Source organism: Bos indicus, chromosome 9, assembly GCF_029378745.1.
Source record: "Bos indicus isolate NIAB-ARS_2022 breed Sahiwal x Tharparkar chromosome 9, NIAB-ARS_B.indTharparkar_mat_pri_1.0, whole genome shotgun sequence".
Lineage (NCBI taxonomy): Eukaryota > Metazoa > Chordata > Mammalia > Artiodactyla > Bovidae > Bos > Bos indicus.
Genome location: NC_091768.1, coordinates 95,506,939 through 95,534,088, shown reverse-complemented (window position 1 = coordinate 95,534,088; position 27,150 = coordinate 95,506,939). Strand labels below are relative to the sequence as shown.

Below are 27,150 nucleotides of genomic sequence, written 5' to 3'. Positions count from 1 at the left end.
CGGCGGGAGGAGGGGCGGGCCCCATCCCGCGGGCACTGCAGGTACCCCGAGGCGCACAGGCCCGAGGGAAAGGGCGGTGCCCTAGAGGAGGCGGGGTGCAAGCGAGGGGGCGCGGTCTGAGCGCGGGGGCGGGGTCTGAGCGCGCCTGCGCAGTGCGCTCCACTTGGGGAGGCGGCGGCGACGCGCGGGCGGCAAGATGGAAGACTACCAGGCCGCCGAGGAGGTAACGCCCGGTGGGCTACAGGACGGGCGGCGGCCGTGAATGCGGGGTGCGGGCGGGCGGGCGGCAGCAGCCAGGGCCGTGTGCGGGCACCCGGGCTGCCTCTGGGCCTGGGCGGTGGCCGTTCCCGGCGCCCCGCCGAGCGCTTCGCGGACTCCGGGCGTCTTCGCCCTGCCCTGGGGGCCAGGGGCGCGGAGGGGGCGCGGCTCCCGTGGTTCCTCCGGGAGTGGGCTCCGCACGCCCGGACGCCTTCCTCCGGCGGTGCAACATCCCCCGGGGATCTCCTCTGCCGCGCCCCCGGCCCCCCGCGCCCCGGCCCTCCGCGCCCCCGACCCCCTGCGTCCCCGGACCCCCTGCGTCCCGCGGTCCCCTGCATCCCCCGACCCCGGCCGTCACTCGCGCCCTTTACTCCGAGCGCAGACCCCTGCCCAGGCGGATGGAGGAGGCTGAAGGCCGCGTGTGCGTCTGCCGGCTGATGTTTGGGAGTCTCCAGAGTGACATGCACACCTGACCCGCACCCCCAGTTACAGCTCCCCAAGGGGCCCCCAGTCATGGACTTGCTGCTCTGGCCACGGGCAGCAGGCAGACGCGCCCGCGAGGAGAACCTGCCTTTTTGTCTTGGGTTCCTCTCCTGCTCTCCACGCTGTGCGCACGCCCACCACGGTGCGCACGCCACCATCGCTCACGTTTCATTTGACAAGACAGTCCGATAGCTACGATTTTGGTGGGGTGGTGGGGTGGTGGGGTGGTGGGGCGGGAGGTCATTGCCCCATTGAAGAAGTCATACAGTTATTTGCCAGGCAGAAGGTATTCGTTGTTAACGTGTGCTATGTCCTGGCTTTCCTTCCAGCTGAGGAGCATTCAGGGAATGATAGTTGACGGCTGCTGCTCTCACAGAATGGTTGCCCCTTTTCTTCTCGCTAAATAGTTCTGGTTGAAGTACAAATAATGAAGTACAAACAATGGAGCCCTGTGTATTATGCAGCCTTCCTAACCAGCACGACCTTCTATGGTAGTGTCACCATCAGTGTCCGAAGGGTGGTAGCAACCTAGGGAATGTTTAGGGAGAAGCCACAGTTCAGGAGCGGGTAGCCACGGAAAAGCTTTTCCCTGTCAACTGTGCAGTCATTGGAGAATGGCTTGTATTACAGGAATTATTGAGTAACTTTGAAAAAGTAAATATAGAGGAAGTCCTTCAAACCAGAGTTTTTAATACTCTGCCTTCTCATTCTGGCCCTCACCAAGGAGGTGGCTCAGTGACTTCCTTATTCCAGAACTCAACTGCATATCTGAGAAATGAAGGGGCTGAACAGAATGGTGTGTGTTTTACATAAGATAAAGCCCTGGAGGCTGAGACCATGACTGTCTTCTCTCTAGTAGGCCTGCCTTCCGTGTTTGCTGACCTACACAGCCAGTAGGTCAGTAACAGCCCTACTGACCCCCACGTCTGCTAACTTCATGTAGACACCTGCATCTTTGTAACTCTTCTCCGTTCATCTTTCCTGCAGAAGCTGAAACTGCCCAGTGGATTCTGTACAGCTGCTGTACTTTCCACTAAAAGTCCACTGAAATGCCCCTCACCCTTTCTCATATTTTAACCACATGGAAACTTACACAGGGACTTTCTGTATGGTTTAGAACCACTGAGGCCTCTTGGAAGGATCTTTTAAGCTTGGAGAAGTAATTTAAGATACTACAGATTTTCGTTAACTTGGTGAGCTGGCTTTGTCTCCAAGCATGACTTCTGAGTACAGTGGGTGAGGGGCTTCAGGCAGTCAGCTCCTGACTCTCCTGGGGAGGAAGGGGCATTGCTGGAACTGGGCTTCAGTGGTCAGCAGCCCAGTGGGGAAGAACGCTCCTTGCCCACCTCTCTGCCTTTGTCCCACCAGGATGCATTGGGGCTGAGGGCCGGGGCTGCCCCCTGGAAATTGCTTATAGAGCTCAGGAAATGAGGTTCCTGGACTCTGGGAACCTTATACCCATTCAGATGCACCGCATGTAAAAAGAAAGAAAACCACTAAAGCTCCTGGCACTAGACGACTGCTGGCAGCCTGCCTCCCAGGTCATCTTGACATGCTGGCTGAGAACCGCCGTGCCTTCAGCTGACTATAGTCCTGAAGCCAGACAGTTGAGAAAGAAAATATTAACCGGAAATAGGAAAGTCATTGTAAATTTTACCACTAAGAGTGGTTTCAAAATCCAAAACGTCTTATGTTTCAAACCTCCTGATTAGTTTACATTAGGAAAAGAGTTAATTCATACAAAAGTTGAGTAACTCATTGAACATCCATATTTGTTAATGATCCTCACAGCCGGCTGAAATGGATGGACAGGTTGAGATCTAAAGTGAACTTAAGTCTTAGTCTTATGGGTCATGGCATGATTAAAAACAAAAACCAAAAAACCTTGAAACCGTATACATGTACTCTAAGTCTCCTGCCTCTCACTAGCTCTGTGGTCCTCAGAGCTACTTAATGTTTTTCTCAGTAAAATGAACAGCCTGGTTAGATTATTTTTAAGGTCTTCATTTCTGAATTATATTCATTACCTAAATTTGCTTAATCAGTGCAGTGGGAAAGGATCTTTTAAATCAATCGGGCTTAAATACTTTTTTTCCCTTACAGACTGCTTTTGTTGTTGATGAAGTGAGCAACATCGTAAAAGAGGTAAGAGGAGAAATGCTTCCTTTTTGAATGTTTGATTAATGGCTTATATGAGTGAAAATAATGTGTTTTAAATACTATCTTGGAATTGTTTCAGCTGAGCCTGTGTGTTTTGGCATTTCAAATAACAGTTGTTACTTCAATGAATATCTAGATAAGAATTACTCCCATATTATGTAAATTATATATTTTGAGACAGGAAATTTTATATACTGGCATTATTATTGTCACTAAAGCTTGGTTCTATAACCTTTTAGCATAAAAGACTCATGATATACAAATAAACATTTCTAATGTTTAATGAAGAGTGAATATTAAAAAATTGAACAACTTCTAGTCACTCAAGACCTGGTGCTGCACTTGGGGCTCTTTTTTTTTTTTTTTTAACATTCCTAAACCATCCACTTTATTGACCATGGTACCCCCTTTAGATGATAAGAATGGGAGTCAAAAAGGCTATTTGCTCATTCATTCAAAAATACATGTCAAGGGTGCATGCAGGGGACTGACGCCCAGAGAGTTTACAAAATTGGGGAGGGGAGGGCATTTATCAGATAATCACACTGCGTTCCTCGTGTGGTACTGTGAGGGATTACCCATCTAGTGAGCTCAGAGCTGGGATCTGGAGAAAATAGAAGAGTAGGGTTCCTGTGCTGTGTTGTGCTTAGTTGCTCAGTTGTGTCTGACTCTTTGTGACCCCACGGACTGTAGCCCGCCAGGCTTTTCTGTCCATGGGGATTCTCCAGGCAAGAATACTGGAGTGGATTGCCACGCCCTCCTCCAGGGGATCTTCCTAATCCAGGGATCGAACCCAGATCTTTCAAACTGCAGGCGGATTCTTTACCGACTGAGCTACCAGGGAAGCCCAAGAATACTGGAGGAGGTAGCCTATCCCTTCTCTAGGGGATCTTCCCGACCCAGGAATCAAACCAGGGTCTCCTGCATTGCAGGCGGATTCTTTACCAGCTGAGCTACTGGGGCAGCCCCAGGAGTAGGGTTAACTTAGCGAAAAGAGGGGAACAGATATTCCAGACTGAACAAGTGCAAGGGCCCTGTGGTAAGCAACGTCCTGGTGTGTCTGAGGGACTTGTAGGGAGGTGGGGGTGTCTGGACTAGTGCGGGGCGCTGGGGAGAGCGCCTGGGGCAGGAACGAGGCCAGAAACAGCGCATAGTGAAGCTGGGGGCTCAAAGACGGTCATTAGATGATCTCAGTTGGACAATACCATTTGAAGTTTTCTATATGATTTAGAGTTGACTTTAATGCAAACTGTTGTTAATGCAAGTTATTGACAAATGCCAGAGTGATTAAAGAACTACAACCTATTTTTATGAACATCATCAAAAAGCAAAATGATTTAAAAAAAAAGCGAAGTGATCTTGTTCTGCCATATACAGTATTGCACACGAGGCATCATTTTCTAGTTGCTTTGCAGGATCTATAACACTCTGCTTTTCATTGTTGTTCAAAATACAGTGTTTCTTAGGAACACAGTGGGGAGCAGGAAGATGGGTGAATTTCACTAGAGCTGTGAGAAGGGGAGTTGGTTTGTTAGGAAGTCTCCTTGGGTCTCACTTGTTTTCTGCACAGTCTTTGACTTGGTTGCCAGGCAGCAAGTTTGATACTACTGCAGCCAGAGCTTCCCAGTCTCCCTGGAAGCACAAGTAACATTGCGGTTGGTGTTCCTTTCACGATGACCACCCGATCACTCACTTGAGCAGCTTTTTCTGCCCCTGGGCAGTAGGTTAATTCTGTACTCAAGCTATTATTAAGTACTGCATAGTAGTAAACTTGGATGGGTCCAAAATTAGAGGAAGGTTTTCCTCCCTCCCTGAAAAGCAGTGAATTCCAAAGTGAATGTGGAGAGAACGGCCGGAGTTAGTGGTTTAGCTCGAGCACAGCCCCCACTTTGACAGAGCTGCTCGCTCAGCTGTGTCCAACTCATTGTGACCCCACGGACTAGCCTGCCAGGCTCCTCTGTCCATGGGATTATGCCAGCAAGAATACTGGAGTGGGTCAATATTTCCTCCTCCAGGGGATCTTTCTGACCCAGAGGTTGAACCTAAGTCTCCTGTACCTCCTGCATTGGCAAGTGGATTCTTTACCACGGAGCCATCTGGGAAGCCCCATTTGACAAAGCTGAGCCCAGACCTATTAATACCTTTGTCCCCTGAAACCAGGACAGGCATAAACATAAAAGGCCCAGAAAATCATAGAATAGGAATATCCTCACTACCAACTTCACCAAGAGGTGAGGCCAGGGATCATGTGTATTCCTGAATAACCCCTGAAGCACACAGCGTGAACTGTCCCAGAATACAGCAGAGAAGAGAAGATAAGCAGTTTCATAATAAAAAATGTGTCACAAACTTAAATAAGGTTTTGAAATAGAGCAGTTCTTTAGTTTTCTGAAAAACATACTTCTGTGATGACATTACCAGAAAATGCTGAATAAAGGAAGTATTTGTAAATACATGATTATCTGGATAGGTTTGTACATTGTTGATTATACAACCCACAAAGATTCCTCTATCTACTGTACTTTTAAGAAAGCAATGGAAAAAAAAAAAAAAGCAATGGGCAAAGGGAAGTATTTTCTAGCCTCAGTGGGAAGAAAATGCATTGCTTATCTCTAGATAATTAATCACAACAGCAAACATTAAATTCAGTCAAAATGTTTAAAAAATTTGACAGATGCTATATAATTACGTATTTTAAAAAATGAATAAAGAGGACTTTCCTAATGGCTCAGTGATAGAGTCGGCCTGCAAGTTCAGGAGATGGGTTCGATCCCTGATCTGGGACGATCCCATATGCCAAGGAGCAGCCGTGCCCGGGTGCCACAGCTGTTGAGCCTTTGCTCTAGCGCCCGGGAGCCACAACAACTGAGCCCACATGCCACAAGAAAAGAAGCAATGAAAAGTCCAAGCACTGAAACTAGAGAGTACCCCCTCTCATCCCAACTAGAGAAAAAGCCCTTGCAGCAGCGAAGATGCAGTACAGCCAAAGATAAATAAATAAAAATGTTAAAATGAATAAAGGGACCTCTTGATAGCCCAGTGATTAAGAACCTGCCTTCCAATGCCAGGGACACGGGTTCGATCCCTGGTTGGGGAACTAAGATCCCGTGTGCCATGGAGTAACTAGACCCACACACTGCAACAAAGATCCCAAGTGCTGCAACTAAGACCCAGTGCAGCCAAAACTTTAAACATGATAATCAAAGTGAAAGATAAAGCATTCAAATGGAATGTCATACTGCTAAAAGGTATGTCTGCAAAGGAGTCCTCAGGGTTCCCAACAGGCTTGCTTTCACTTTATGCAAAGTGTAACTCGGCAGTTGGTAGGGCGCAGTGCTCACTGTGCTGGCCTCAGGAGTGGCCCGAAGGGGTGCTGTGCCAACACTGACCGGCTGTGCTCTGTCTTCCAGGCCATAGAAAGCGCCATCGGTGGCAACGCCTATCAGCACAGCAAAGTCAATCAGTGGACCACAAACGTAGTGGAGCAGACCTTAAGCCAACTCACCAAGCTGGGGAAGCCATTTAAGTACATCGGTAAGGCACCTTTGCTTCTGGTGGGTGGTGGTGGTGGTTCTTTAAGTACCGCTGAGAGGGAGTCTGTGAGAGGAGGCAGCAGAGGCAGTTCCCGGAGGAGCATGTCACCGGCCTGTGCACACCCACCTGGGCTGCGTGGCTGTGGGAATGACTGCGGACCACGTCCCAGGACGTCACAGCATTTCAGATCCGCTGCTTTTAGAGTAAGCACGTGGTGAGGTGTCAGCTTCCTAGGACCAGGCGCTCTACCCCTACAATCATTTTCATTTTGAACGTCAGCCATGTGATCTAATACACATATGAGGACAGAGAGGAATGTGTTGCCAAGTAGATTCCTCTAATAAAAGTTTGTTTTTCTTTAGTGACCTGTGTGATCATGCAGAAGAATGGAGCGGGCCTGCACACGGCAAGCTCGTGCTTCTGGGACAGCTCCACCGATGGTAGGTTTTCCTTCCCCAGGAAGGCTTGTCCCCGGCATGTCCCTGAGGGACCCTGCTGAGATCTAGACTATTCAGACCCATGTTTTAGGAAATGTGTGTTGGTTGTTTCATGTCTCTGAATGCATTATTTATTAGTCACCTTTTAAAACGTTTTATAGAAGAGAGACGGGCCAACCTTCTTTATTGGCTACAGAGAGTTGAGTACTGAGCGTTTGGCCTGATCCTGAGAACTCGGAAGGCCTGGATCTTCCGGTTTTCAGGGCAACGCGCCTCCTTCCCCCCGCAGGGAGCTGCACCGTGCGATGGGAGAACAAGACCATGTACTGCATCGTCAGCGCCTTCGGCCTGTCCATCTGACAGCCACCCCGCCCGACCTCTCTCCTTCCACCACATCCCTTCTCTCCCATCTTCTAACCACCAGCCGGCTATTCAGCGATCTCCTTTCTCATCCAAAGTGTGTTTTTGTGGCACTCTCAACATGTAGAGAAAAAAACAAATAACCACACTGCTCTCTGTGACCTGCACACCAAGTCAGAGGCGTCGTCACCGCAGGTAGGCAGGAGCCTGTCCTGCCGCTTGTCTTAACTCTGAATGTTTCTTCTCAAAGGTGCTAAAAGCCGAAATCTGCTAGTGTGAAACTTTCTCTACTCTCTGAAACGAATCAAATACACTAATTTTCCATACTTTGTACTTTTTGTTAGAATAATAAATTATTCCGATTTAAAGTGTGTGTTTTCTTCATTGTCTAAATAGTATCACAGGTAAATCCACCATATTTAGTTACTGGCTAGAATTTGTAAAACTGTAAAAAAGCAGGAAAGGTTGCAGTTCTGCTTTGGTTCTCTCCAGTACGGTGAACATGCTCATTGACCACCCGGGGGCTGGGGGCTCTTGACTGCTCTGCTGTGTCCTGGCTGGATTTCTGCCCCGAGCATCAGTCACTCTTCACTCTCAAGTCCTTTCTCTTCTAGAGCTTCAGGGGCAGGAAGTGGGCAAGCTGGACATTCTTTTAGCCAAAGGACTGGAAGCCACACTGTCGGCCCAAACCCGACCCGTAACACAGCAGCTTCTACTCATCAGTTTTTCAGTAGCAATCACAACAAACGTGTTTTAGTACTTTACTGCTTACGCACTGTTTTCACAGTGGCTCATTTTGTGTCCACAATAATTAGCCCATTAAGGAGTCAGAAAAGGTGTTGGGAGGTTATCTGATTTAAAGTTATATCCAAGTTAAGTGAGGGGGAGCCCAAACCCTGGTCTTACCTCGCCTTCAGGGCTCATCCAGGGCCACGTTTACACAACAATAGACACACCTCTGCATCACCTGCTGAACTGGAAAAAGCCCTGCTCTCGTCCCTAAAGTGCCTAAATGGTCACCTTAACGCCACATGCAAAGAGGAAGCCACTGTACATAAACAGGATCAAATATTAACAGTGTAGTAACATCCACCAGAATGGCAGTAAAAAGCTAAAGATTCACACGACTTGAAGAAAAACCAGAGTAGAGAAACGCAGTCTCAATGAAGCCACTCCCACAGTGTGAATCTGCCGTAAATAAACGTTTATTGACTTCTGATTACAGTGATCATTCTGTGACCCGGGGTAGTGTGCTCGCTGACGCACTTCCAGGGTCTAATATTCAGCTCTAGCTTTCCCATTGAGCCTAAGATTTAGAGTTGTTTTATTTTACAAACATTTACAATCCTTTTGTAAAAAGGCAGTTTCCAGTAGCAGAAAATCCTTCTGTGTTTCATAGTCTGGCGTTACATTCTTGTGTCCTACGTCCAGTCCTCAACGAGATGTCCCTTTTCCTCACCCCTTCTCTAAGCTTCGGTGTTCTTCCCTGTGAAGAGGATTCCAGGAAATAAGGTACTGACCACGTCGTACGGAACATACTGAACAGTAACTTTACCTTGAGTAAACAGTTCACAGAGTACTTGAGGCTGGTGACATTTGTCCTGTAACCTGCCCATTTAGCAAGCTGGCTTTACATACTGAATCTGAACTTTTACTGCAATCTGTAATTATGTACAGGAACAATCTTACAAACCTTGAATATATTTTATATATCCCCTTCTTTAGCCTTTCAAATGGGGCTTAAGAGAGAAAACTGCATCACTGCGCTGCTTTAATGATTTAATAATAAATCAAGCGGACCTTTATCCTCATGGATAATGAAGCTCTCTAGGGAAACTGAAAGGTCTGTGGTCATCTTCCAGGTTCCCCAGACTAGACCAGTATAAAAAATTATCCCCAAGATGATGTTATTCACGCCGTTACCATGGAAGAACTAAAGTCAGCCCTTTGGATTTTTAATTTTAGTTTACAGAACTCTGATAACCCTCCAAGACCAAAAAAATAATAATTTTCCTGCTACCATCTAAGGTTGCTGGCAGACTTTAGTGTTATAACCTAGTACCTATGGCACATGCTAAATGCTATATACTTTAAGCACATTTTTACATGGAAGATGTAATATGTTGACATACATGATACACCAGAGAAGATAAATTGAAAATGCATGATTTAATAAAGAACCATTTCCCCCTAAAGTACTTTCTTTTATAACTTCCTTGTTTCCAATCTAGTTACAGAAAGTTAATAAATACTCCCTTATTTTTCATTTCACTGACCTGATGCTATCAAGAATCAACGTACGAAGATCAATCATCAGTTAACAGTTACACTACAGGACAAGAATGAGTTGTAAAAATGCCTAAATGTGTACAGCTAAATGCCTCAGATACTTTACAATTACTGGTAAAAGCGTTCCAAATTATGGACAGTTATAACGATTAAAACTTGTAAACTGTAACATACTAGAATACATTAATCAGCACAAGTAACTTTTCATCAGTTTACATAAAATTACTTATATGAGTCTTAATAGAAGTAAGTTTGGTAACAGAAAATTTTTTCAATACCTCTGAATATACAGAATCAAAAAAAAGGAATCACATCATTGCAGATGTAAAAACCAGTAAACTTGAATTACCCTTGCAACAACACAACTGTTTGAATTCAAACTTTCTTATTTACAGGGTTTTAAAAACAAATATAAATGGAATCCATATTAAAGGTACGTTAAATTAAGAAGAAAAGTACAAAGTCATAATAAATAGTCTTTCAGGAAGCTCTCTAAGGCCCGGCACTACCTGAAGAGGACTATGCCTTTGAGCTCTGCGTGGTAGCTGGAGAGTCGATGCATAGATGGAGAAAGTGGAGGCGCTGTTTGCAGGGCGGAACAATCACGTCCCTACCTGTTGTGTTTGCCCAGATGGCACGCATCAGGATGTCTGCAGTGCTCACAGGTGAACCGTTCAAGAGACGAGTGTGCACGCCAGAGGAAAGGCAAAGGAGACAGCTCCACCTCCCACACTTGGCCTTGATAGAAAGGAGCTGGGGTCTCCAGGGCCTTCTGCTGGATTCAGCAGCTCCAGACGGCACTTACGCAGAGCAGTTCACCCGTTTACCTGACGACCGTGTGAAGCTCACGAGGCAGGAATGATTCCCCACAAATTACCTTCTCCCCAAAGATGTTCTTCCATAAACCATCTAAAAATGTGTTACCTTCTTGCACCTAGTTTCCAAATGTGAAGCTGAAGAGCTTTTTGGCAATAACGAATCTGTAGTATTGTTATCAGTCACTTGTTTAGCTTTTATTGAAAAAAAAAAAAAAAAAGCTCTACAGGAGTATCGTCCTTAACAGAGCTACTACTGCTCAATGGAATTTCATGGGTACCCTCCTCCCCACCCCAACCACAGGGGCCTCATCCATATTCATGACATAAGGCTCACAGACCTCTAGAAGACTCGTGACAGTGAGACCCTTCCCTGTCAACTGGAGCTGACGACCTGTCAATCCTTAAGGAACCCTGTCGAACCCTCCTCAGAACTCCTGAGACCCTGGCTCTGCTTTGGTGGCGGTCTTCACCTCGAACCTGCCCACCCAGCCTCCCTCTCCCCCTCAACAGCCCTTGCGTAGACGTCTCATAGCAACCGACCCCGGTGACCCGAAGTGGAGATGCGTGGTCATCCGGAGCCCCGGCCGCTCAGCGGGGAAGGACCGCCCTCGTGGGGCAGCCTCAGAAATGGGCTTCCCTGTGAAGGGTCGACAGCTGGTGCCACGGGGCAGGGGAGAAAGGGAGCGAGAAGGGAGCGCCACCACGCTGCGGGCCACACTCACAAAGGCTTTCCGGGAACTCAAAATCAGCAAACTTTTTTTTTAAAGCACGTAATTCTCTCTACTAAGAACAGGAATGATTTCTTTCTTACCATTGAAAACAGCTTCTCTCTCATCTGGAATCTGAAAAAATGATTTGGCTACAACTTTTTGTCAGGGCCTCTCTTCCCAAATAAACGCCATCAGTGTGACGGTAAATTTAGGCCCAACATTTAAATTAGCCCTCAGTTTTGGTTTTCCTTTCAAACATGTGTAAACGAATGAGGACCAGGGCGTCTCTGCATGTCAGACTGGTCCGGGTCCGGGGAAGGCAGGCTGGGGCGCGCTCGCCGGGGCCAGCGGCCGGGCCTCAGTCGCTCTCGGAGCCCTCCTTGTACTGGGCCCGGATGGCCTGGCCGTTCTGCAGGGGCATCTCTTCATAGTCACTCCTGTCACGGAAGAGACCTCTGACACCCCGGGCTCCGACAGTGTGGACTTCTCTCCACGCCGCGGCGCCATCCTGAGAGCCCGGCCCCTGCTGGCTCGCCCCATTCCTCTCGCTGCCTCCCCCTCCTCCAGCCCCTCCACCGCCAGGGCCTGCAGCCCAGAACCACGTGCGCAGATGCCCAGCAGGAAGGCACGCGGCCCCTCCTGAACCAGGGGTCGGAGACACGCCTGGGTGGATCAAAAGGGCCGATACTGTGAACAGCTCCTCAGAAGGCTCGCCAGCCTCCTTGGTGAACGCACAGAGGCAGGCTGAGGGCTTCCCGCGGGACAGACAGCCTTTAGCAGAGATGGGACTTAACGTACCCGTAGATCACGTCGTCATCCGAGTCGTTGAGCATGGAGAAGGCAGGGTTGTCCTTCAGCTGCGACTCTGAAAACCAACAAGCATTGTCGTGTCATTAGCCCGGAGAGGCTGGGCGCTGTCCTGGGAAAAGGATGAGGGTCGGACAGAGCTGGATTTCTGTCCTCGCCTCCACCGGTTACGGCCGGTGTCAGCCGGACAGGTGGTTCCGAGTCCTGGCGGGGGACGTGCTCACCTACAGGCCAGGACAGTGTGGGGAGGCTTGGTGGGAGCCTGGGGGGACTGAGCCCCCTGGAGGAGACTGCAAGCCAGCTGCCCCACACCCTGGAATCCCCCCAGGTCCTCACAAGAGCCAGGCCACCCTCCTACCTGGGGCTTGAGCTACCCCTGGTCCCGATCTGTCACCGCGGATGGGAGTACCAAATGCCGCCAGGGCCTTGGGCACGTACTGGGAACTCCTCCACGGACAGCCTGTAGCCGGGGTGCGCCAAGTGCTGCCTGGGTTCCAGAGAGCTTGCCCCCTTCTCATCCCAGGCGGGAGGGCTGCTGGGTTTGCTTTTTGGTTTGGTCCTTGGGGAGGTGGGCTGGGGGTACATAGGGCTTTCTTTTGATGGTCAGGGCACTCGTGTTCCACAGATCATTTCAGGGCACCGGGCGGGGGGAGTGTCATGATGCTCGTGTCAGGGCCCACCGACATGCTCGGTTCTTGCATGAGGGGCTGTGATGACACAGAACTTGCTGGGCTCCACCTGTAGCTCGGGGCTCACTGTGAGTGCCCACCTGGTCTCCCTGCTCCAGAGCAGGTTCTGCAGTCACGGCGCCCCTGCCAAGGGGAGGTGGGCAGGGAGTCAGGGGGCAGCTTACCATACAGGGCGTTCTTCGAGGGCGAGTACACAAAGGCCAAAGTGTAGAGGTAAAAGTTCAACAAGCCGTAGAAAGACAAGAATTCAGCTGGTGACAGCGGTCAAGGGAAGCAGCAGGCCCGGACACGTCTCCTTGCTGTTAGCCGGCCCCGCCCCCAACCAGCTAGGCCCTCGGGGGTCCATGCCCAGACGTCAGGGTGCCACAGGGCAGGTCCAGCCAGAGGGCACGGTAACCTTCCCGGGGCACCTGGAATCCCCAGGTGAGCTGTGCCCTCTCCTATCCACGGCAGGACCTGCTGCCATCACGTCACACACAAAGGGTGGGAAGGCCACACAGGTATGGGTGAGTCAACGGTGAAATGAAGACCTGGAAACAAGACTCTCAAACTGGTCCTTCTTAGACTTTTCTGAATTACAGACCCTTTAGAGAATCTGATAAAAGCTTAGTGTGAAACTCAGTTACCGAATTGTGAACAATCATGCATTGACTCCAAGGATGTAAAAAAGAGGCCCCACAAAAAGAACCCAAGACATCCAGGGTGAACCCCAAAGTGTCCCCTGATGGATGCCACCACTGAGAGCAGAGAGGGGAGCGCACAGCTGACCTGGTCATGCATCTGAAAGGGGGGTGGTTACTGCCGAGCAACGGGGCCTCCGGGATCACAGGAGCCCTGCCCTGAGACACCGGTGTCCCCCACAGCTGGACACACCTGGGAGATGCTAAGGGATGCCCTCTGGGAGAGAAGACTCCAGAGTCAGTGCTCGGCAGGGGGAGGCGGGCAGCCCCGGCCTGACCCAAGGGAGGCTCCGATGGTGACTTGCCCCACTCCAGTCCCCGCCCTACAAGGGGACAGCCGTGGCAGGTGCTGGGGTCCCCGGGCTTGACCCATCTGGCGAGCGACCCCCGGGGACGGCTGAGCCCCGCAGCCGCCTTGGGGCCTCTCACTCGGGGGGACAGGCGTGGAGCTCCCAGGGTATACTGGACTCTTGCCTCTTCCAGACGCTCAGAGGCCTGAAATGCTACCCACTCCACTAGGCTGTGTGCCTGACATCTTCCCAGAAAAGGATATAATTCTGGTAGTGAGTCGACAGTTCAGCTACGAAATTGTCCTGTAACACTTGTGCTCCGAACCTTAAATAAAGGATGACGATGCTGAAAAAAAAGGGAGGGAGGGAGGAACAATATGTAAAAACGTACCAAGAAACGGCATTAGCTTCATATGTCAATAAACTTGCTACTTTCGCTTACTCTAGTCACGATTATTTCTGCATGGAGACTTGCGTGTGCACACACACGCACGTGCACACATGCGCACACGGCCTCTCTGCTGACACGCATGACCGCAGGGTCCTGGCACCCAGAGCCCACCTCCCCTCCCTGAGGTTCAACCTCCGCTCCGGCCAGACCGACTGCTGAATACAATGTAAACCAGGTCTCTTCCCTCCCGGCCGAATGCCCTGCGAAGACCCCCCATCACAGAGAACGGAACCGGGCTCAACCTGACTTCCTGGCCAACCTTGCCCTCCCATCCTCCACCCCACACACTGGTATCCCCGAGCCGAGCTTCAGGGCCCGACTTCAGGCCGCAGATCCCCCACCCACCCTGCTAAAGCAGCCACAAGCCCCCAGCTGTCATCACACCTCTGTTTTCATTACAGCACTTCCGCTCTTTATTCATTGTTTTTTTTAAATCACCGCCTTCCTCCACTGGAATATAAACACTGCAACAGGGAGGAAGGAGCCTGCCCGCCTGTTCACCAGGGCAGGCGCTCCATAAACCTCTGCGCCAACGGGCCGATCCCCTTGAAAGTCAGATGAAGAAAGATCACAAAGCCTAGGAGCTTCAGGGAGTCGGTCCAAGGAGACGCGGCTCCCACGCAGTGGGCAGGGGCAACTGGAGGGCGACAATGTGCGGGGGTGGGGGGGAGTCTGTGCAGGAGGAGGTGAGCTGGGTGTGAGGCCGCACCGAGGGCTGAGGAGAGATGAGTGACAGCCACACACGCATCTCTACCTTCAGGTGAATGCAGAGGCAGAATACAACCCAGCTCGTTTTGAAATGCGGGCTGAGTTCACATGGCTTGGTGAGGGCGGCGAAAGAACCCGGAGGCCTCCAGGATCCCCCACCCCACATGGCTGGGACCCCAGAGCAGCGGTGGGGAGCCGGCCCCGGGGAGCCCTGAAGGGGCCCCACCAGGGTGAAGGGGCTGATGCCCACGTCTCTGCCGCTACCGAGAGCGGAATGCAGACACTACGCTTCTCTCAGGGTTTCAATCTGGGGAGCAAGGACCTGGGATTCATTCAAAGACACGGCCTTCCACGCCCCCCTCAGGTGAGGTTCAGGGACCCCAACTGGAGGGACGCAAACAAAAACAACTCCTGCTCACAGACCCGTCCGAGCACAGCACCTAATCCTCTGACCTTCTAATCCTCTGACCCGTGTTCTCCTGCGCCCGCTGCTTCCACAATCCTGTCTCCCCGGGGCCCTGCCTGGCGGGGGAGGGGCCTCTGACCCTGCGGACACCTGGCGAGGAGCACCCTAAAACTAACCCAATAGAAGGGGACAAAAGATACTCGGGACCATAGAACAAAAACTCACATTTGCTTCTTTCAAGCAATAAAGTCTCCTTCTTACCTGATGACGAGCACGACAAAAGTCAACGCGGTCAAGAATTTTAACCTGAGATCTGAAAGAGAAATACACACACGCTTCTTAAATCACCACACTGTAATTAAAATCCACTCATTCCAGAGATCTTAAAGACAAAAAGAAAGCCAAACTCTCCGAACAAAACCCGCTCCCATCTGGACTCCACAGTTAGTACCTGATGCCCAGGAAGACACGCTGTCCCACCTCCCCAAGTCTGGAAGGGTGCCCAGTGAGTCCGTGGCCATTACTATTTGGTTGTCACAGACTGGGGGGCAGGACCCTATGAGATCAGGTGACTTGCCTCGATTCAAAAAGAAGGAAACCCCCACCCCCGCCGCCTCACCCGGAAGGTACGATTCCAGAAGGATCCAGGCAGCTCCAATAGCCACACACATGGCCCCCCGGGGCCCCAGCTGACCTTCTGGGCTCCTCCTGCCCTCGCCTGAGGCACTGTCCACGTGGCCCAGTCACCCCGGCAGCCCTGCCGAGGTTCCCCCCGGCCCGAAGGTGCCCGCCACCCCGACCTGGCGGGCGGCCCTGCACCAGGGGTGGAAGACCAGCACTCACCTACGTAAGGCATGTGACCCAGCTCGGAGCAGGCCCGCACGATCAAGAACAAAAGGTATAAGATGTACACGACGGCCACCACCATGAAGAAAACCTTCATTCCCTGGCAGGAAACAAGACAGGCCCTTGAACGCCCATGGGGTCTCAAGGGCAGTCTTTCCCTCTGATGCCATAAGCGGGAAAGCCAAGCTTTTCTAAAAGGACCTGGAGTCGAGGGTCACTGCCGCGAGCAGCACAAGGACACGCGGACTCTTCTCGTGCGGCACAGGCAGCCGGCTCACCCAGGGGCGCACCCCGGTCCCCGCTCATCAGACGAGCAAATGCCTCCCTGGCGCATGGGCAGCTCTGGGCCTGGGGCCCAGAACATACTAGGTGCTCAGTAAATGTGGTGGCTCCTGCTTGCCCCTCCCCGGGGTGAGGGCCTGGCTCCCTGCCCTGCTCGGGAAGATTGCGACGTGGGTCCGGCCCAGATCTCAGCTTCTCTGGACCTCGGTTTTCTTCCGAGGACCAAGGGGACTGAACCAGACTATCTAGAAGACTCTAGGTTCTGCGACCCTGAGGCAGGGAACGCAGGACGACTCGTCTGCACTCGGGAGCTGTGACAGCGAAGCTGGCTGACGAAGGCCAGGCCCCACTGGGCTGGGTGCATGGTGCCCCTCCTTCTGCAGAACCTCTGCGAGAGTTAAGCCTGTGCACCTGACACCCCCAACCCCCTCCTCCCGCCCCGGCACTTCCTTCTCAGAGCCAGGACTGCCCTGCACAGTCAGTAGACAAAGGGTCTCCTCTGCCTCCTCAGAGCCTGTGACTTCGGCCTGGGCTCGGTTTTCTCATCTGTAAACAAAAAGGATTTCACGGCCTCCATCCTGGGCCCCTTCAGCTATCTCTCTAGAAGCCTGTGATTTCAAGGGTTTCCTTTAGTAACAGGACTAGACTGCTCGGTCTGTCCTTCCTGTGAGGACTCCCGAGCCCCTGGCCTCCCTGACTGCCGGGCTGAGGCGGGGACAAGTGACCAGAGCCGCGGTGACCCTGCCGTGCCGGAGCCCGGCCCAGCACTTCACCCTCCTTCTCTCTCTCAATCCTCACGACGACTCAAGGGAAGATCCCCTCACTGCCCATCGCACAGATGATGCAGGGGGAGGAGGGAGCGGCGGCCGTGGCCCAGGACGGTGGGCTTCACCCGCAGGCCGGGGAAGCCTCGTCGGAGCACAGGACTGGCCTGTGACCTCGGGCAGGACGGGAATGTGACCTTGGGCAGACCTGCCCCACGTCCTCCCGTGAGAAGTGAGCAGTGACCGTACCAGACAGAAACTCCCTAACTGTAGATTAGCATCAGTTCAGTTCAGTCGCTTAGTCATGTTCGACTCTTTACAACCCCATGGACTGCAGCACACCAGGCCTCCCTGTCCATCACCGACTCCCGGAGTTTACTCAAACTCATGTCCTTTGAGTTGGTGATGCCATCCAACCACCTCATCCTCTGTCGTCCCCTTTTCCTCCCGCCTTCGATCTTTGCCGGCATCAGGGTCTTTTCAGATGAGTAGCCTGGAAGGTACAAACTCAACCAGCAGTGTCAAATGTCATCTGTCACCAGGGCTGCAGAATCTTCTCTGACAAGGTGTCAAAGCAGCTCCTTCCTCCCCCTTCCTTAGTGTCTCCACCATAGAGGGGCCGCCCTGAGGCCTCGCCCCTCAGGAGACACAGCTGAGAACCTTCCTGGGGCGTCCAGATTCCCCAAGGGTCCGCCCCGCCCCATCACAGCTCGGAGACAGTGTCTCCCCCATCTGGCCCAGGACGCCTCCCCCTCCTCTGCAGCTCCAGGGGCACCCCGCCCTGCAAACCTACGACAGCATCCCAGGGCTAATTCAAAGACACAGAGAGGACAAAGCAAACAAAGACACCGCCTCCCCGCAGTAACGGGGGCCTGCGGCCCACAAGGACGCACCTGGTGGGCCCCTGCACACTGCAGCACTGGTCTCTATTTCCCACGCCTTCTCTCCCTCACAAGGTCACATATCCTTTGAGAGCAAAGGTTATGATGTGCTGTTCATAAGGCACACGCTGACGACCTTCAGAACTCCTCAGACTCACAAGCAGTGGAGCCGAGAGGCTACGGGCACACTGCTGCCAGAGTCCAGTTACGGATCAGTGCTGGCACCAATCCCTGTGACACGTCTGTCTCAACCGCTTTTCGACACAGTATCATCATTCACTACACTTCTCTCCTTTCAGACAGCAGTTCCCACAAAGAACCACAGACTTGATCACCCTCTGCAAAGCTGCACCGGGAAATGTCGGAAGGTCACCTGGGGTCAGGATTCAGCTCCGGGGCTCGCCCTGCCCGGGGACAGGACTCCCATTCTCCCCCGGCGGGGGTCCGGGTCACCTGGGGTCAGGATTCAGCTCTGGGGCTCGCCCTGCCCGGGGACAGGACTCCCATTCTCCCCCGGCGGGGGTCCGGGTCACCTGGGGTCAGGATTCAGCTCCGGGGCTCGCCCTGCCCGGGGACAGGACTCCCATTCTCCCCGGCGGGGGTCCGGGTCACCTGGGGTCAGGATTCAGCTCCGGGGCTCGCCCTGCCCGGGGACAGGACTCCCATTCTCCCCGGCGGGGGTCCGGGTCACCTGGGGTCAGGATTCAGCTCCGGGGCTCGCCCTGCCCGGGGACAGGACTCCCATTCTCCCCGGCGGGGGTCCGGGTCACCTGGGGTCAGGATTCAGCTCCGGGGCTCGCCCTGCCCGGGGACAGGACTCCCATACTCCCCCGGCGGGGGTCCGGGTGCCCCTCAGCCCCAGGCACCTCCACGCCTGGGCGCCACGGAAGCTGCACCAGGATGGGTTGCCCATGAGGCACCTACATATCCCGGGCCTTGAAAGGAGGCCACACTCAGGGCTGGCTGTCATTTGCGTTAAATAAAGACGCTGGAATCCACCTTCCCAAAGTGCGAAAAATTTCAGGACTGAGACAGCGCAGCATCACCCGGAGGGCCAGGCCTTGGGGCTGTAGAGCTCGCGGGCCCACGAAGCCAGCCCCACTCTGCTTCAGAGAACTAAGTGAACAAAATGTTTCCTTAACTATTCTACAATGTTCCTAGAAATCGGCACAACCTCTGTGCCCTGGCGCTTCAACCATAAACCAAGGATGGGGAGTGACAATGTAGGGTTTATTTTTCCTACTATTCAAACACATTTCCCCCAGTTTTCCACCCATGACCTTTCTATGGCCCTTGTCAAATAACCAGTTAGCCAGCTTGTGTCAACGGCACAATTTAAGTTAAAAAATTGAGTCATTTTTTAAAACAGCAGTTAAAAAAAAAATCCACAGGTTTCACCAACAATCCTTACCTGAAAATTTCCTGTGTCAACTCGATACTGGTACATTGGATCATGTAATTCATTGACTCTAAAGATACGATGTTACAAAAAAAAAAAGCCATAGATTAATAACTAGTTTATTTTATACTTTCTCTCACTTGGCTTTTTAAAAAAACTTACTAATATAAATCTACTCACTGACCAACCATAAAAGATTTTTGAAAAGTAAACCTTGGTTTATGAGAAATCTCGAATTACCTACTGAACAAGAATACAACACAACTCAACGGCCCACAGTCCTCAGTATTGTAAAGTACAGTATTTTTCATTAAGAGAATCTCTATAATATTTCAACTTTGAGACTGATTTTCAATGGCACCCCACTCCAGTACTCTTGCCTGGAAAATCCCATGGACGGAGGAGCCTGGTAGGCTGCAGTCCATGGGGTCGTGAAGGGTCAGACACGACTGAGCGACTTCACCTTCCAGGCACCCTGTCTATGGCATGTATGGCACCAGCACACAGATGAGCACCCGAAGACAGCAATGTGCGCAGCCGCTCAGTCTGTGTCTGACTCTGCGACCCCATGGCCCACAGCCCGCCAGGCTCCTCTGTCCGTGGGATCTTCCAGGCAAGAATACTGGGGTGGGTGGCCATGCCCTACTCCAGGGAAAGACAGCAAGAAAGGTAAATATAAACTTCCATGAAACTCATTTCAAAATGACACTGGTCACTGAGATGACAGGTGGGCAGGGACAGAAGTGGACGTGAGCTAAGTCCTGCCATCATTGTGCCAAGAAATGAGATGTGCCAGCTTCTAAAATCATATCCCTGAGATGGAACGAGTTTCTGCAGAAAATTCTGTTTGGGTGAATCAGGCTGTTACTACGTTAGGCTTCTGTGCAGTGCCTTTTTACTGACAGACAGAAATATTAAAGATCAACTCTGGGAGCTGGTATGAGGATGGGAAGGTTTACAGACACAAACCAAAGGAGAGAATCAAAACATCCGGGGACAGTGGCGAGCCAGGAGCCAAATGGAGCATCATCCCTACAAATGAAGCCTCTGCCTCTCAGAAAGAGATATCTGAAATGACGTGGCCTTTTTCCTTTTCTTCCCGAGACCAGAAGAATCATGTGTATATACCTCTACATGCTGTTCAAGCAAAACTGAACCCTCAGCGCAAGTCACACGAGCAAGCCTTGAAACCCTGGGTGACAGAGGCCCTTCTGGATGAGCTCACAGAACACGGTCAACTCTGAGTCTGCCCACCGTGTTCAATGCTCGCCAAGACTGCGGTTTCACGCAGAAGAAAGTTACTCACGTCTGCCATATTCCGAGGGTAACAGAAGCCAACCACAGTAGTCCAACGATGAAGAATTTAGGCAAATAGAAAGTCAAACACTTCCTTTCTCCCTTTAAAAAAAAAAAAGTAAAAAATAGAGAAGTTAGTAATCCTTGCAAACCATTACCCCCTCACAGACCACACCGGATCATAGATACTCAGATTATGTCCACACGGCACGCATCTTCTGTGGACTGTGAAGCTGACGACAGGTTCTAGAGGCCGAGTCCACCTCAGGACCGTCGCCAGCGTCTGGAGCGGGAAGGTCAGCACCGAGGGCTCACCTGCACCCGGACCCCGTGGTACACACACAGCCAGAAGAGCAGCAGGGCGCACAGGAACACAGACTGGAAGAGGTCGTCCAGCATCCCCGGGAACCAGCTGTTCACCAGGAAGGACAGGGGAAAGAACGGGTCTGGAAGGCAAGAGGCAGGCAGGCAGGCCTGATGAAGGCGGGACCGGCGGGCGCCGAGCCACAGGAGGGCAGGGCTCAGGGCGGCCTTCTCCCCGGTCAGAGCCTGGGGGGATGGTAGTGAACTAAAGGCTGTCTTGTTTTGCAAACTGAAAAGCCACTGAACAGATTGCTCTGGGGATGACTGCAGAGCTCCGTCTGCTCCCGCCAGCTGCAGCTCTGGAAGGAAACGCTTTCTGGGGCAGGAGACAGGGGCAGACAGCTGGGCTCCCACCCTCAGCCAAGTCCTCCAAGCGGGGGGTTGGGGGGGAGTGCCCGCCCCTGCGAGTCCTGGGGCCACGTCCTCTGGCCACGTGGAGGCGCTCCTGCCTGCTCCCTGCTCAGGGCCCCATCGCCCCCGGGATGCCCTCCAGCTCTCGGTGTGGAGGGGGGCCGCGCGGAAGGAAGGGCCTACCGTTGTAGAGCAGCAGCAGAGGCAAGAGGATGGACATCCACTTCTGCTCGATGCCCCAGTCTCGCATGGAGAACTTGCGAAGAGAGTGCGCGAACAGGCACTGCGAACCAGACCAGGCCCCGTCACCGTCTCGGCCACCCCACGTGGCATCTCCTGACGGCTCTCGGCCCACATCGAAGGTCTGGGGCCAGCCCAGACCTGCTGCATTAACCCTGGGCTGAACCGAGACCACCAGGGACAACCGGGCCTTTATCCCAGGACAGGGGTCGGATGAGGACGGTCACAGCCGTGACCACTCCGGCCTGGCCTCCTCCTGGGCAGGCTGCTTATCAGGAGGGACCGCCCAGGGCACAGGCCACACGCCCCCGAGGTGCGACTCACAGGGGACAGCAGCTTCTGGGGGACACCAGGGCGCCCGGAGGAAAAGCCCCAGAATGAGGCTTACAGCCATGTCAGACGGCGGGCCTGTTTTCAAACACATGCCTGAAGGGGCCCGGCTCCTGGGAGAGGCTTCTTTACAGCCTTTAAAGCATCACACGGTTTGGGATTTCTAGGCCTGGTGTTGTTTCTTGTTTTTACTGCGATCTAACATAAGCCAGCAATCTCCTAAGCAATTTGGACATCCTGGGTTGATGGTCCATCTGTCAGAATCAGGCCTGTTTCTCTCATTTGAGAACACAGGGCCCCGGGGGCCAGTTCTTTGGGCCCCAGAGTCTGGCTGCAGAGCTGCAGGCAACAGGAATCTGAGAAACAGTGAGGATCTCTGGTCCGGGGTCGATGGCACTTTCCCACCTCCCTCCATCAGAGAGCTCCCCGGGCGGGCAGGCCCTGGCCAAGCCCCCTCTCTCTGAGCTCTGTGGCCGGGTGTGGCCCTCCAGCCACTCCCAGGTCACCACCTCCTGGCACATTCCTCCACATCCCCTGTGCCCTTCCGCAAGTGGTCAGTCTGCGAAGCAGCAAGTCCCTTGGGTGGCAGCTGGAGCAGCCACTGCTGCAAAGAGCAGACCATCTCCTGGACGTTGGCACGGGGCAGGCAGCTGACAAGGGCAAGACACCACTCTGCAGGCCCCCTTCTCCTTCCTTCAGTTTACAGATGCCCACCCTCGCTGGAGGAGCACTGATGGGGCTGCTTGTATTTTATAACAACAGATTACTGCCTTCTGTAATCGCCCCCCAAAGTCATGGTGCCCTTGTGGAAAGACACCTCGGATCCCAAAGGAGCCCCGAGCCTGCACGTCCATCCCCTTATCCTGAAAAAAGCCCAAAGACTAAAGGTCTGGTCCACTTCTCCAAATGTAAAAACCCAAGAACCTGCTGAGTCAACATTCAAAGAATGTCATTCAAACAAGGCAGGACTCCTTCCGCCCAAGTTACATGACACTTGTCACTGAACACCCATGACAATTCACTTGCTAGTCAGTCACCTGTAACTGCTATGACACTATTCAGAAGTCCTTACTAACAACACCACAGCATTCTTGCAGCACGGCGCCTGGGCAGAACATAGAATATTTTGTACCATCAGGTCGGCCGACTGGATGGAGTGTCTCAGAGTTCAGATAAATCTCCCGTACTCTGACAACCAGAATTTATAAACTAACTCTGTCCTTGTTAGGATTCCATGAGGTGAACAGTACTTACAGTGACAATGAAGGTGAGCACCACAAAGACGAACCGGAACCAGATTTCCAAATGGGAAAACGCAGGGTCGTAAGTCTTCCACTAAAATGGAAAGCAGGAAAACAATCACATCATTAACAACAGTCATCTCGAAATGTGAGACTACAGGGAATTTAAAATGTTCTCCTACACTTTCTGACATGTTCTAAAACTTTAACACTTAGTACATTTTTATATTAAAGGACACATACTTTGAACCAAGAGTTGAAAATGGTTTTAAACGGTAACATACTAATGATGAATCTGGCAGATAAACTGTTCTATAATAATAATAAGAGCATTTGGCTTTTAAATCTCACATCAAAGATTGATCAATGCTATCAATCTCTTTATTAGAAAAAGCCATCAGTGGGTAGGGGGTGGGAGAGACAGAAAAAGCCATGCTTTCTATTAAAAGAAAAAAAATAGTTTTAAAAGTGCAAAAAATGTGAGTAGGTATGATGGTCTAAAAGACACTAAGTGAAACAGAAATATGAATCTGACACAAGAAAACACTGGAATTACAGCCGCCAGTCCTCTTGCTGAGCAGTCTCACTCACGTCAAGTCTGCGGCTACCAGGCCGAGGAAGGGGCCCTGTGTGCTGACGGCGGGCGGAAGGCAGCCCTTCCCACCCCACTGAGCAGCCAGGTTCATCCCCAGACCCCAGGATACGCACTGCACCGCACCAGGAAGGACCATCATGTCCGTGCTGAATTAAGATCAGCTGAGTGATGTAAAAACTGTGACAGAGCGACAATCGAGTGAAAGACTCAGATTTCCCTCACCTGCCTGCAACGTTAAATCACACACACACACACACACACACACACACCGAACACGAAGCAGTGAGGGCCATGATCGCCCGCTCAGGGGGGAGGGGTGCACCCTCGGGTCACCCCACACTGTGCAGGAAGCCAAACCGACCCCGCGGTCTCCCTGAGTTGTGAACACCCCACGGTGAGGGCAGGGACAGAGCTCACCAGTCTCACCAGTCGTGACTCACGGGGCAGAGCACTGAGAGAGCACAGAGCTAGCTCCGGACACCTGCCAAGGTCGTGCCCCCACACCTTCAGCCCAATGTTGATCTGCACGTGAGTGTGGATAATCCACCCAAGGCCGGGAAATCCCTGAAAGGAGCCCTGGCAGGCGCGCAGGGCCAGCACAGCACCTGCTCCACGGGCAGGATCCCTGGCACGCACACAGGGCCAGCACTGCGCCCGCTCCACGGGCAGGATCCCTGGCACGCGTGCAGGGCCAGCACAGCGCCTGCTCCACGGGCAGGATCCCTGGCACGCGTGCAGGGCCAGCACAGTGCCTGCTCCATGGGCAGGATCCCTGGCACACGCGCAGGGTCAGCACAGCGCCTGCTCCACGGGCAGCAGGAGCACGCACAGGGGTCTGTGGAGCGCACCGCCAGCACGTTTTTTCTCGGCAGTGGGGCAACATCAGCCTTACACTTGGTGCTGCTCTGCTTCCACCAGGCAGAGTTTAAAATCCAGGCCTGAGGAGATCGTTACCACGTCCTGGACAGAGCTCAGCGATGTTCATGAGAGTACAGAAGTCCAGCAATCATAAGGTCTGGCACTGACTCAAAAATACGAGACGTGTAAAAAAGCAAGAAAATACGAAACACGATGAGGAAGAAAGTGATCCATCAAACTGACCCTGAAATCACAGAGGATGGAACTGGTAGGCAAAGGACTTCAAGCAGCCAGAGGAGCGTGAGGCCGAGACCGGGAGGCTGATCGACAGCCGATGAGACACCGCAGAGGGCATAAACGTGAACACACAGCAGAAGAACTGACTTAACATGAAACAGAATAAACGCACAGAGCATCAGTAAGCTCTGAGACAACTTCAGGCGGCTAAGAAGATGTATTAATGTATCTGGAGTCCTCGGATTTCTATTGACGGGAAAAAGTCAGGAGAATAGAAAAAATATTTGAAGAAACAGTGGCCAGAATTTTCCCAGATTTGATGAAAACTATAAACTCACAAATCCAAGAAGCTCAACTATACTCTAAGGACAAGAAACAGGAAGAAAAGTACACGAAGGAACACCATAATCAAACTGTTAAAGAGAAAAAAATCTTAAAATGAGGGTAGGGGATAGGTAAAGGGGAGGAAAACCATTGTAGAGGACAAACATAGGATGAGAGATTTCTTGTCAAAAAATGCAAGCCAGAAGACCAATATTTTCACAGTATTGTAAATCCACACAGTACCACTACACACCTATCGCTGCTGTCGTTCAGTCGCTCAGGTGTGTCTGATTCTTTGCGACCCTGTGGACTGTAGCCCGCCGGGCTCCTTTGTCCAAGGCATTCTCCAGGCAAGAACACTGGAGTGGGTTGCCATTTCCTCCTCCAGGAGATCTTCCCAACCGAGGGACTGAATCTCCTGCATTGGCAGGTGGATTCTTCACTGCTGAGCCATCATGGGAACCACACACCTATCAGAACAGCCAAAATGACAAAGACTGACCTACCGAGTGTGGATGAGACGAGATGGGAAACAGCTGGAACTCTCGCAGGCGCTGACCGACGCGTGAGACAACACGGCCGCCGCGAGCCCAGCGTGTCTTCGTCAGTGACACAGGCGCTGCCACACGAGTCGGCAGCCCACTCCTGCGCACCCAAGGGAGTGAGAGCGCACGTCCACACAAAGGTCTGGACACGGGGGTTCACAGCGGCTCTGCAACAGCCCCGAACTGCAAACAATGCAGACGGCCACGAGCAGGGGAGCGGATAAACCAACTGTGCTGCCTTCACACGGGGATTATCACCCAGCAGCACAAAGGGAAAAACTACTGAGCACCCACCATCAAGCAGTGTCCAGGTATTTACGCCGAGTGCAAGAACTCACACCTGTCGTATGATTCCACTTATATAAAATTCTAAAAAAATACATATGAGTCTGCAATGCAAGCCGAACTATTAACAATTGATGTTAATAGAAAAGTGGAAATCACGGTGATTAAGAACATACGAATTGTGACATCAGAGATTCGGGTTCAAACTCCAGCTTTTCCATTTCCCAGTTGGGCAGTTTACTTAATTATATTAAACCTCAGATTTCGCTTCCATAAAGCAACTGCTCTGTAGAAATATCGTAACATTTAAGTAAGCTGATGCACAGAACAAGTTTAGTGTAGACCCTGGCAAAGAGCAAAAGCTCAGCAAATAACAGCAGCTATAATAAATCCAAAATAATACAGCTACTGTGATGATTGCTTAAGAGGAAATGTAAACAGGTACAAAAGTTAAAAGGAAAGAATCACAATCAAAGACAAACCAAACTGTGACCCAAACCCAAATGACAGGGTTGGGTGAGCTAAACCCGGGGTGGGGCGGGGGGCAGGACACTGCTGTGCTGTGCGCTTTGGTAAAAGGCTCTTAAGAGGGTGATGTTCAGACAGACGACGGAAAGGAGAGATTCCTCGTTGGGGAAACACGGTGCTCTCTTCTTTCCATATTCTCGAATCAGAAGGATGCAAACAGCAAGGTCTAAAGCACAGATGTTATCACAGGACGAGAGCAAAGTGCACCTGAGCTCGGACATTGGTCTCCAGGCCCTATCTGAGTTCAACTTCTGCCTTGTGAACTCCACGACACAGGAAGAACGCTGATTGGATTTTCTGAGGACAAAGTTTGAGAAAATCAGTCACACAACAAAGAACAGAATCCAGATTCAAACTCAAAGGTCAGGAGAGGCTGGGGCAGAAAGAACACTGAGAAGAAATTTCGGAGCAGAATGTAATGTCTGAGCAGCATCTGAACTGTTAGAAACCAACCAGAGGCTGGAACAAAGGAGACCAGGCTGACTTGGGGCCAAGGGGAGAAAACCCAGAGTCTGAGGGATCCGTAAGGGAAGAAAAGAAAGATCCTCGGAGGGGATGAGACAGCCATCTTCAAACACCTGCAGCACGCACAGACAGACAAAGAATAAACTCGCTCTGTGTGGTCAGAGACAGGACATGAACAAAAGCAGTGTGACTGTGACCACGGCCGCCATCTGTCAGCACACAAAACGAGCAGGCGCTGGG

The 27,150-nt window shown here is 51.9% G+C and overlaps 2 protein-coding genes across 6 annotated transcripts in view; one reads left to right on the top strand and one right to left on the bottom strand.

Moving 5' to 3' along the window:
- Positions 1–109: 109 nt before the first annotated feature.
- DYNLT1 (dynein light chain Tctex-type 1) lies at positions 110–7,600 on the top strand. The gene is made up of 5 exons (XM_019967648.2): positions 110–223; positions 2,845–2,886; positions 6,312–6,435; positions 6,798–6,875; positions 7,162–7,600. The coding sequence occupies exons 1-5, from the start codon at positions 197–199 to the stop codon at positions 7,230–7,232; spliced, it is 342 nt and encodes a 113-aa protein (XP_019823207.1). The 5' UTR covers positions 110–196; the 3' UTR covers positions 7,233–7,600.
- An 821-nt stretch (positions 7,601–8,421) lies between these two features.
- The window catches only part of TMEM181 (transmembrane protein 181), a 63,457-nt gene continuing 44,728 nt past the window's right edge, over positions 8,422–27,150 (bottom strand). For all 5 annotated transcript variants that reach the window (XM_070796459.1, XM_019967646.2, XM_070796462.1 and 2 more), the window contains exons 7-17: positions 23,087–23,167; positions 21,446–21,545; positions 20,864–20,994; positions 20,559–20,650; positions 19,265–19,322; positions 15,924–16,026; positions 15,342–15,393; positions 13,779–13,861; positions 12,710–12,799; positions 11,848–11,914; positions 8,422–11,486 (exon numbers count right to left, since the gene is read on the bottom strand). In XM_070796459.1, the coding sequence (XP_070652560.1) occupies positions 11,408–11,486; positions 11,848–11,914; positions 12,710–12,799; positions 13,779–13,861; positions 15,342–15,393; positions 15,924–16,026; positions 19,265–19,322; positions 20,559–20,650; positions 20,864–20,994; positions 21,446–21,545; positions 23,087–23,167 (936 nt within the window). In that variant the 3' untranslated portion in view covers positions 8,422–11,407. The remainder of the gene's footprint in view (positions 11,487–11,847; positions 11,915–12,709; positions 12,800–13,778; positions 13,862–15,341; positions 15,394–15,923; positions 16,027–19,264; positions 19,323–20,558; positions 20,651–20,863; positions 20,995–21,445; positions 21,546–23,086; positions 23,168–27,150) is intronic.

Coding starts and splice junctions, on each gene's coding strand:
- DYNLT1 (XM_019967648.2), top strand. CDS start 197: ATGGAAGACTACCAGGCCGCCGAGGAG. Junction 2,887..6,311: donor TGAGCAACATCGTAAAAGAG/GTAAGAGGAGAA, acceptor TCTGTCTTCCAG/GCCATAGAAAGCGCCATCGG. Junction 6,436..6,797: donor GAAGCCATTTAAGTACATCG/GTAAGGCACCTT, acceptor GTTTTTCTTTAG/TGACCTGTGTGATCATGCAG.